This window comes from Cucurbita pepo, chromosome LG15, assembly GCF_002806865.2.
Source record: "Cucurbita pepo subsp. pepo cultivar mu-cu-16 chromosome LG15, ASM280686v2, whole genome shotgun sequence".
NCBI classification, from domain to species: Eukaryota; Viridiplantae; Streptophyta; class Magnoliopsida; order Cucurbitales; family Cucurbitaceae; genus Cucurbita; species Cucurbita pepo.
The window spans coordinates 6,486,570-6,497,671 of NC_036652.1; the positions used below are offsets into that span (position 1 = coordinate 6,486,570).

An 11,102-nucleotide genomic window follows, 5' to 3' on the forward strand; every position below is an offset into this window, starting at 1 on the left:
TCTAAAAACAGGGTGTCCTAACCACCCAACCGCTATTTCATCCCCGTTCTCTATGGAACCCGCTTAGTTCACGCCCTTCTTTATCTCTAAAAACAGGGTGTCCTAACCACCCAACCACTATTCCATCCCCGTTCTCTATGGCACCCGCTTTGAATAATCCACCTTTTGCGAGATTACTCCTGATGTAATCATAAAAAGCTAATTTTTCAATAATTTTATACCAAGCTTCTGATAAACTTTGATTTTCGGTTCGTCTATCACTAACCTTTCAAGCTAATCTATAAGGAGTGGATAGATGATTTTTGTCCATACATGGATGGTTATAATTTTTTTTTACTTTTTTTTATATAAGTAAATTGTGCTAATAGTACTTTAAAATTTTATAGTATTTTTCAAATATAATGAATGCAAGCGTATTTTTTAAAAATTGGAGGGTATTAATGAAACTTTAAAAAATTTAAATTAAAAAATTTAAAAGTATTTTTTAAACCTATTAAAAATTTAAAGATATTTTTAAAATTAAGTTAAATTTTGTGAGTATTTTTATTAATTTACCATAAATTTTTATATTAGTTTTGGACCATTTTAAAAGCGAACTTCAAAACGTCAAAGAAAAGGCGCGTTTTAGATTTTTCAGTTTTTTAAGGATTAAAAAAATTTGTAAAACGACGCCGTTTGAAGGCAACGGGGTCGTTTCGGATGAGAACGAAGCCACCCACCATTCCTTCACCACTTCCCTTTCTGTTCTCTCTTCTCCGACTGTGTCAATCACAAGAACACCAATTCCTTCTTCATTCTGCAAATCGCCGTCCGATCGCGATTTTCTTCTCCATTTCCACTCGCGATTGCATTCGTAAGTATTCCGTTCTTCCATTTCCACTTCCTGATTCCTCTCCTGCTCAGTTGTTTTTCTCCGTTTTCAAGTTTCTCCTCCAAAACCCTACCCTTCTGTCACTCCTACCTTACGAACATTCGTTTTTCTGGTTCATGTACCTAGTTTTCTCCCATTGATGCCGTTACTTCATTTGATTTTCTTTCAGCTGTTAGGTTTTCTTCGTTCTCTGTCTATTAGGAGTTGATCGAGCTGCTTCCTCTGCTGTTTGATTCCGGTACGGTTTCTCTTTTTTCCTTTGAACAAACTTCCGTTTTGAACATTTCGTACTGTTGTTTAACGACATTTCGTTACTCATTAGGATTCGTATGACTTGTTTGATGTAAATTTTGCTGTCTTCGTAAGTTCAATGCGAAGGAAATGGTGATAAATATTGATCTGCNGCTATTTCATCCCCGTTCTCTATGGAACCCGCTTAGTTCACGCCCTTCTTTATCTCTAAAAACAGGGTGTCCTAACCNTTGAAGATATAATTGAATGTTCTTCTCATATTTCATATTTTAATTTTTGTTCCTTATTTGGAAAACCATGCCATTGTAGGCTTTTGTNCAGAAGCTGAGTGAGTAACGTATGACACTATTTTCAGTTTAGCTTGTGTTGTACGTCTTATGCTCAGAGCTCTGATGAAATTGTTTGTACGTATCGTTATACATGTATTTGTAAAGATATAATTGAATGTTCTTCTCATATTTCATATTTTAATTTTGTTCCTTATTTGGAAAACCATGCCATTGTAGGCTTTTGTTTTGTGCTGAAATGTTTAAATTGAGCCCCCATGGAATGCCAGATGTGAGCATGCTGTAACTTCCTGTTATCCAAAACTTATGATCCTAAAATTGTCAATGTAAAGAGAGTATCGTTTTTAATTATTTCAGTTGATGTAGCTTAACGAATTCATCGTGGTGTGGGACGAGTCCGATCTTCTTTGTGAGTTTTCAGTAGTTTTATCATATGTCTGCACATTGTCCAAACTATAGTCTCCCTTTAGTTCTGGGTTTATCTGTTAGATCCCCACATCGGTTGGAGAGGAGAACGAAGCATNAGTAGTTTTATCATATGTCTGCACATTGTCCAAACTATAGTCTCTCTTTAGTCTGGGTTGATCTGTTAGATCCCCACATCGGTTGGAGAGGAGAACGAAGCATTCTTTATAAGGGTGTGGAAACCTCTCCCTAGCAGGCGCGTTTTAAAAATGTGAGACCGAGAGCAGTACGTAACGGGCCAAAACAGACAATATCTGCTAGCGGTGGGTTTGGGCTGTTACATGGTATCAGAGCCAGACTTCAGGTAGTGTGCTAGCAAGGACGCTAGGCTCCCAAGGGGGTGGATTGTGAGATCCCACATCTGTTGGAGAGGGGAATGAAGCATTCCTTATAAAGGTGCGGAAACCTCTCCCTAGCAGGCGCGTTTTATAACCGTGAAACTGATGGCGATACGTAACGGGCCAAAACAGACAATATCTACTAGAGGTGGGCTTGAGCTGTTACAAATGGTATCAGAGCCAGACACCGAGCAGTGTGCTAGCAAGGACGCTGGGCCCCGAAGGGGGTGGATTGTGAGATCCCACATCTGTTGGAGAGAGGAACGAAGCATTCCTTATAAGGGTGTGGAAACCTCTCCCTAACAGACGCGTTTTAAAACCGTGAGGCTGATGGCGATACGTAACGGGCCAAAACAGACAATATCTACTAGAGGTGGGCTTGAGCTGTTACAAATGGTATCAGAGCCAGACACCGAGCAGTGTGCTAGCAAGGACGCTGGGCCCCGAAGGGGGTGGATTGTGAGATCCCACATCTGTTGGAGAGAGGAACGAAGCATTCCTTATAAGGGTGTGGAAACCTCTCCCTAACAGACGCGTTTTAAAACCGTGAGGCTGATGGCGATACGTAACGGGCCAAAACAGACAATATCTACTAGCGGTGGGCTTGGGCTGTTACAAATGGTATCAAAGCCAGACACCGGGCAGTGTGCTAGCAAGGACGCAGTGCCCCCAAGAGGGTGGATTGTGATGTCTCACATCTGTTAGAGAGGGGAATGAAGCATTCATTATAAGGGTGTGGAAACCTCTCTCTATCATACACGTTTTAAAATCATGAGGCTGACGGCGATATGTAACAGGCCAAAGCGGACAATATCTGCTAGCAGTGGGCTTGAGCGGTTACATTATTAGTATAGGTTTAATTTTTCTTTAAAAGGTTTGTGACTTTACCTACAAAAGAAAATGTTTGTGACGTCGATTTACTACTCGTTCTTAGTTGTTGAGGTTTCATTTCACTTAGTTTCGATCTTCCTGTTGTCTGATTCGTGCTGATGTGATCGATTTATGTTAAATCAGAATAGATGATTATGAGAAAGATTAGTTGATGGTGAAAGCATTTGGAGCATTCTGAATCCATTCACCTTGGTGTCATTATTTTTGAGACTATGGATGATGGCCGGCATCATGAAAATGGGAGGCACAAGCTAGACTACTTCAGAGGGAGCCCCTCGCCGGTAATTTGCCTGTTTATTTTTAATGCATTCAATTAAGATGTTCTTTCTAAAATCGAATGAATTGGAAACGATGTATGCAGTGGCATATGGCGCCCCCTCATCATGTAAAGGAACCGAACGCCTTGGTCATGAATAAGAAGATCATGTCTATTATAGCCGAGAGAGATGCTGCTATTCGGGAGCGAAATTTAGCACTATCTGAGAAGAAAGGTGCATTGGCTGCACGCGACGAGGCTCTTCGACAGCGTGATGAGGCGATTGCACAGCGTGATTCGGCATTAATGGAACGGGACAATGCCCTTGCAGCCCTTGAAATTCGTGACAACGCTTCGAACTTTCCTCTTGGCAATGGGATTCAACGCAAAACGAAGCGATTGCACCATTTATCTAATCATATGCCAAGCATGTCTGAAACTCCCTATGGTACAAAAGACGTGCATATAACTGATGCCTTTCCAATTACAGTTATAGCTTCTCGACAGGGAAACCGAACAACAAAGGATAACAAGGCAGTTTCATCAAAGACATCGAAGCTGCCAAGGAAGAAAGTTGGCGAAGATTTGAATAGACAGGCTGCTACCGATGGCACGAAATACAGAACGGACTGGGATGGTCAGGATGTCGGTTTGAACCTGGTTAGTTTCGATGACTCTTCTATGCCAGCACCAGTTTGCTCGTGTACTGGACTTGCAAGGCAGTGCTACAAATGGGGGAATGGAGGTTGGCAATCATCCTGTTGTACCACCCATATGTCCATGTATCCGCTTCCACATATGCCGAATAAACGCCATGTCCGAATGGGCGGGCGGAAAATGAGTGGAAGTGTTTTCATGAAGCTGCTTAGTCGTCTAGCTGCAGCAGGTCACGATCTCTCGGTACCAGTGGATCTTAAGGACCACTGGGCACGACACGGTACAAATCGCTACATAACAATCAGGTAGTAGCTAGGTTAGTAACTTCAAGAGGAGTAGAGAACATTTTGCAGGGGTCCTCAGGGTTGTCTCGATTGCAGTCGAATGTTTCGGTAAATAACATGGCTCGACCGAAGTGATTCGACCAGGAGGTAGAGCTCTTCCCTTTTGTTTGTATTTTGTAGGGGTCCTCGGGGTTGTCTCATATTGGGTCGAATGTTTCGGTAGATAACATGGCTCGACCGAAGTGAGATTCTACACGAGGTAGAGCTCTTCCCTTTTGTTTGCATACGCCATTGTGATTAAGACTGAACCTGAATGGACCACCTTAGATTGGGGAATGCTTGTAGAGTATGGCCATAAGAATGGATCGAAAAATGGATCTGGAATGATGAGAATGCAGCTGAGTTTATTTGATTATTTGAATTTGATGTCCCATATGCTAATTTGTCATAACCTTCGCATCGAAAACCGACTTTCGATGGATCCAGCCTTGGGGAAAGAGTAGACGTTGAAGTGATAGCGGTGTCTCAAGTGCTAAGGTCTGATTTGATAACCATTTCAAAATCACTCTTAAACATGTCATTAGTGTTCTATCTCGGTCATTTTCATCCGACGTTAGATCTCAACATTCTAGTTAATTCACTCTAATCTTGTTTCGAACGTTTTATGGCTCAAAATTACCTAAGTTTAACTCGAATTTGGCTTAAAGTCGAACGTCAAAAGGGGATTTTAAATTTTCAATCTAAATTCAAAACTTTAACTTTTACTNAGATAACATGGCTCGACCGAAGTGAGATTCTACACGAGGTAGAGCTCTTCCCTTTTGTTTGCATACGCCATTGTGATTAAGACTGAACCTGAATGGACCACCTTAGATTGGGGAATGCTTGTAGAGTATGGCCATAAGAATGGATCGAAAAATGGATCTGGAATGATGAGAATGCAGCTGAGTTTATTTGATTATTTGAATTTGAGATCCCATATGCTAATCTGTTATAACGTTCGCATCGAAAATTGACTTTTGATGGATCGAGCCTTGGGGAAGAGTAGACGTTGAAGTGATAGCGGTGTCTCAAGTGCTAAGGTCTGATTCGATAACCATTTCAAAATCACTCTTAAACATGTCATCAGTGTTCTATCTCAGCCATTTTCATCCGACGTTAGATCTCAACATTCTAGTTATTCACTCTAATCTAGTTTCGACCCTTTTATGGCTCAAAATTTCCTTAGTTTAACTCGAATTTGGCTTAAAGTCGAACGTCAAAAGGGGATTTTAAATTTTCAATTTAAATTCAAAACTTTAACTTTTACTCCCAACATTTAAATTTACTCAAAAAAACATTTTGAGATTTAGATCAATCAAGGCTTGGCCCAATCTATTGTATAGGCCCTCACAACAATTTATTTCCTTAACGATGCATAAACTACATTACAAATCACAAGGACCTTCGAGTTTAAATATAATTTCAAATACGCTCTCGTATTTTTAAACAACGTTCAAACACGAGACATAATTAAAGAATATTTCATATATGGGTGTGGAAACCTCTCTCTAGTAGACTGAGAGGGGAACAAAATATCCTTCATATGTGTGTGGAAACCTCTCTCTAGTAGATGTTGTTTTAAGATCGTAAAGCTGACGGCAATACGTACAGGTCAATCTGCAAGCGATGAGTTTGAGCTGTTACAAATGGTATCGTAGTCAGACGCCAAACGGTGTGCCAGCAATGATGTTGGACCTCCAAGGGACTGGATTGGAGAGGAGAACAAAACATTTATTAGAAGGGTGTAGAAACCTCTCCCTAGTATTTTTCACAAGTTTTAAAACCGTAAGACTGACGGTGATATGTGGGCAAATAGACAATATTCACCAACATATCCTCCAGCGGTGAGTTTAGACTATTACGTTAATACAAGTTCCAATTTAACTTTTTACGGGTCAAATCGTACAATATCCGCTAACAATGAGTTTTGAGAGAAGGGATTATGGTACGAGAATGAGACAATAAATCATGCAAGCTTGGAAGCCATAAACTGCGGAATTTCCCCTAAATTCCTCCGTGGATCAATAGTTAATAAAAGAAATTTGCTTTTTTTTTAAAAAAAATTAAATATTATTATTATTATTATTTAATTAGAGAAATTGTCCACAAGCCATAGCCATGATTGGCGCCCATTTTTGCCCTTTTATATTCAACAAATTCTTCTCCCTCTAATTTGTCTCATAGATAATCAACTTTGAGAAAATTGGGTATAAATCACCCTTCAAACACACATCATTTTAAAAACGTTTGACTTAACCATTTTCTTCGACTTTCTAGAAACTCGAGAAACTCGAGAAATTCGTATTAGATGAAAGTTCCACATTGACTAAGGGAATGATCTCGAGTTTATAATCAAGGAATACTATCTTCGTTGGTACGAGGCGTTTTGGGCAAGCCTAAAGCAAAGCCACGAGAGCTTATGCTCACAGTGGACAATATCATACCATTGTGGAGAGCCGTGATTCCTAACATTAACATGATATTAGAGCAACGGGCAGAGCCCGCGTCAACATTTAAAGATGTTTGAATCTCATTGACATTATTTCTCGTCTCCCTACCAAATTTATAAATGAGGATTTTTAACACTGAAATGAGATCTTTTAAATTAATTGGATGTTGATATTTCGAGTGCTATTAAATGTTCTTTTTAATGAATTCATTCATATAATATTATTTAATTCTCCGTCTCCAAAAAAAAAAAAAAAAGTTTGTTTTGGGAGATCGAGTTTTGTGTCTCGTCTTTCATATATAAAAGTGGGATAGAGGTGGGTGTGGGGCTTGGGGTCGGGTCGGGTTGAGGACGGGATGGAGAGAGGAATGCAATCCCGATCTCCTATTTCGTTCAGTTAACGAAAAGAAATTTCTCCTCACTCTCTCTTCTTCCATTTCCCGTCTTCAGTTAACGAAAAGAAATTTCTTCTCACTCTCTCTTTTATTTCCCGTCTAAACGACGATTATCGAGCGGGATTCTATTCATTATTGTGAAATGACCAAAAAGGACATTCATTGTCAAACATTAATGGGCCCTCTCTTATAATTAATGATGGCCCATTAGCCTTTATTGAGCCTCAAGACAATGACTTCAATGAGAGAGTGGATAAGCTCTTTTTAAAATATTTTTCTTCCCTTTTTCTTGCAAAAAAAACAAATATAAATAAATAAAATAAAGCGTTTCCCATTTTTCTTCTCTAGCACCGCTCATATCTCGCCACGTGTATCTATCAACACGTGCTCTTCTTAGGTCCGGCCCCACGTGACAGTGAAATCGACGGTGCATGTCTTCCCACGTGGTGAGCATCGCGTACCCTAAGCTTTTTTTTCTTTATTCTTTTTTCAGAAAAAATAATTCGTTATTCTTTTTCCTTTTTCAAATCAATTTTTGTTATTAACGTTGAGCCGCCCATATGGTTGACCTTTGACTCTTTTAATTACTAAAAAAATTAATTTTCTTAAAATTATATATTATTTCTTTTATATATATATATCTTATTTTTCGATAACTCGATCATAGGAACTTCATAGTTAAACGTGCTTCTTTAAGCAATTTTATATTGGGCGATCTCTATTTTTCCTTTGATGCATGTGAATTAGGGCAAAACATGTTGGAATGGCTCGAATTGGTCTGTGAGGAGTGAGTAACGTAGCCATGTCATAAGGGAATGTCGGGGCCATCAGGTGTCGAATATGGATTTCGAATCCATATTCGAATCTTAGACATGGGTCGTTACAAGTGGTATCAGAGCAGTTTCTCACCCAATAAGTTGTGGTCCGAGGACGAACCAAAGCGAAAGTCAGTGGACATGTGACACTCGACTAAAATAAGGAGTACATGAAGGAACCGATACTATATCTAAATGAAAGCGTGCTAGAATGACCCATGTTGGTATGTAGGGACAGTCTTCACTCTAAGAAACGAGGAGTAAGTAATGTAACCATATCGTAGGAGATGTAGAGGAATACCTGAGCCATCGGTCTCCTTTTTTTAAGTTATCTCGAGTTGAAAAAGAATCGATTTGAGAATAACTCAGATCGATACTCTCATTTTATATATATATATATATACTATCTAATTAATAATATATATTTTATATTAACTTAAAAATTAATATTTACATATTTCATATTTAATTAATTAATTATTATTATTATTATTATTATTATTATTATTATTTTTTATAAAAAAAAGGCTAACAAATTTCTGACAAAAATTAAATAATGGAATAATTAGGAAACTGACATAAATATTTTGTTTGATATAGAGAAAATAAAATTGACTTTCGACTTCCTTAATTAGAAAGAAGAGGAATAATTTTGAAATTTGTTGATACTAGACGTGTTATCTATGGCCGCATGCCCACTTTTAATGTTCCACGTTGTATCAATACTCGGGTGTACAATCGTTCACCAAAATCATGTCTACACGCGCCAGGATTAAACCGTCCAGAAATCTAGTACAGCGAGAAATGACTAGTTGTCACTTCTTCCTACCCGGGTTATAATGCTACCATGGTCGTTGAAATTTCTTTTTTACGTATTTCATTGTTCATGTTTTTAAAACATTTTTTACAAACGTGACTCGAGGCTCGAGCGTACGCCGACGTTATCTGTGAAGTCCGAATTTCTCACGGCTGACCTGTCCAATGTCCCTCTATTGCAAGAGTGCGATTGTGACACCCCGCGTACATCTCTAATTGTATCTACTGAATTGTACTTCAATTGACGTAAGAATATCCATAATTTAGATTTTATACGGTAAATTGAAAACGATTTCATATTTAATAAAATATGTTCGGTCGACTTGTTAGGTAAAAACAGGGAATGACATTTATAAAAAATAAAAAACTATATAATATAATATAATACAATGTATAATTCAAATATGATTAAGTTACGTGCTTATGTTGGATGGTGGAGGCACCATCTAATATACATTAAGTTGGTTCTACCAAACACATACAACGTGTGCCTATATTTATCTTAAACTAAAAATATCTCAATTTTATTTTCTATATATTTTTCAGTTATTTTAAGATTAATAATAATAATAAATAAATAAAAACCAATGTCTTTTAATTATATTTTTTATTTAAATATATATCATCCATGAAATGTCAAAGATTTGAGTATTCACAGTGTAACAGTTCAAGCCCACCACTAGTCGATATTGTCATATTTGAGCTTTTCCCTTCGAGATTTCTCTCAAGGTTTTTAAAACGCATCTGCTAGGAAGAGTTTTCCACACCCTTATAAACAATGTTTTGTTCTTCTTCTCAACCGAGGTGGGATTTTACAATCCACCTCCTTTGAAATCCAGTGTTCTCGTTGACACATCGTCTGGTGTCCACCTTCTTTCGGAGTTCAGCCTCCTTGCTGGCATATTGTCCCGTGTTTGGCTCTGATACAATTTGTAATAGCTCAAGTCTACCGATAATAGATATTATTCTCTTTGAGCTTTTCGGGATTTCTCTCAAGGTTTTTAAAACGCGTCTGCTATGAAGAGTTTTCCACACACTTATAAAGAATGTTTCGTTCTTCTTCTCAACCGATATGTGATCTTACAATCCACCCCCTTTGGAACCCAGTGTCTTCGTTGACACACCGCCTAGTGTCCACCTCCTCTCGGGTTCAGCCTACTCGCTAGCAAATTGTCTCGTGTTTGACTTTGATACCATTTGTAACAGCTCAAGTCTACCGATAATAGATATTATTCTCTTTGGGTTTTTCAGGATTTCTCTCAACGTTTTTAAAACGCGTCTGGTAGGAAAAGTTTTCCACACACTTATAAAGAATGCTTCGTTCTTCTTTTCAACCGACGTGAGATCTCACAATCCACCCCCTTTGGAACTCGGTGTTCTCGCTGACACACCGCCTAGTGTCCACCTCCTCTCAGGGTTCAGCCTACTCGCTAGCAAATTGTCTCGTGTCCGACTCTCATACCATTTGTAACAGCTCAAGTCACTCACATTTAAACACTCAGATTCACTTATTATTGAATTCAAAATAATAATACTAAAAATGCCATATTTTTTTTTAAATTAAAAATAACATATTTACAATAAAACAAAAAAATAATAAAAAAATTCAAATAAATTTAAGAACAGAATTTAAAATGTAAAAAAATATATAAAATTGAATTAATGGTTTAATAAAATAGAAATCAGCGGCACTAATCAGGAAATAAAAGTCAACTAAAGGGCTTCTTGTAAAACGTGTATTAAATAATAATAATAAAGAGCTAATAACGGTTGCCCACAACCCAAAAACCTTATCCTATATATTTTTTTATAAATAAAAAAATTATTTATTTATTTTTTCTAGATAATATAATTTTAACTCTTTTTTTTATTACCATTTTAAAATAAAGAATCAAATTCTTTTTTTTGTTAATCGTGCAAGCAATATTTTCTCCAATGAGGGTTTGTTTTATTTTAAAAAGAAAACAAATTTTAATTTAAATAGTGATATAAATAATTTAAATTTTACAAATTAATTTATAGATAATACATAAAATATCCTCATAAACCAACCCGAGTCATTTTAACATGTTTTTTTTAGAAAAATTATCGGGAGATCACCCAACATAGAATTGCTCAAAACAAACTCAACTATGAAGTTTTTACTATTAAGCTATGGTAAAAATCTATTGTTGAATTTTTTACGATTAACCAATTGTGGGTAAAAACCCATGTTTTTTTTTTAGTTTCTAGCTTCCGTCCAAACTCAACTAGAAAAATTTTAGTTCATTTATGTACCATTTCT

At 37.2% G+C, this 11,102-nt stretch overlaps 1 protein-coding gene across 4 annotated transcripts; it reads left to right on the forward strand.

Annotated features, from left to right (window-relative positions):
* Window positions 1-687: 687 nt before the first annotated feature.
* On the forward strand, window positions 688-4,722 carry LOC111811449 (protein BASIC PENTACYSTEINE4-like). 4 transcript variants are annotated; one of them, XM_023698304.1, is made up of 4 exons: window positions 688-853; window positions 1,041-1,109; window positions 3,228-3,385; window positions 3,466-4,722. In XM_023698304.1, exons 3-4 carry the CDS (start codon window positions 3,317-3,319, stop codon window positions 4,324-4,326), a joined length of 930 nt encoding a protein of 309 aa, XP_023554072.1. In that variant the 5' UTR covers window positions 688-853; window positions 1,041-1,109; window positions 3,228-3,316; the 3' UTR covers window positions 4,327-4,722. The 4 variants fall into 4 exon arrangements, with proteins under 4 accessions (XP_023554072.1, XP_023554074.1, XP_023554073.1 ...); XM_023698306.1 differs by having other exon boundaries at window positions 3,233-3,385; XM_023698305.1 differs by having other exon boundaries at window positions 688-1,109; window positions 3,233-3,385.
* Window positions 4,723-11,102: the final 6,380 nt, after the last annotated feature.

Excerpts from the sequence above, each read along its gene's own strand:
- LOC111811449 (XM_023698305.1), top strand. The coding sequence starts at position 3,317 with ATGGATGATGGCCGGCATCATGAAAATGGGAGGCACAAGCTAGACTAC. Across the intron at positions 3,386-3,465 it reads TCAGAGGGAGCCCCTCGCCG|TGGCATATGGCGCCCCCTCA; the intron begins GTAATTTGCCTG and ends CGATGTATGCAG.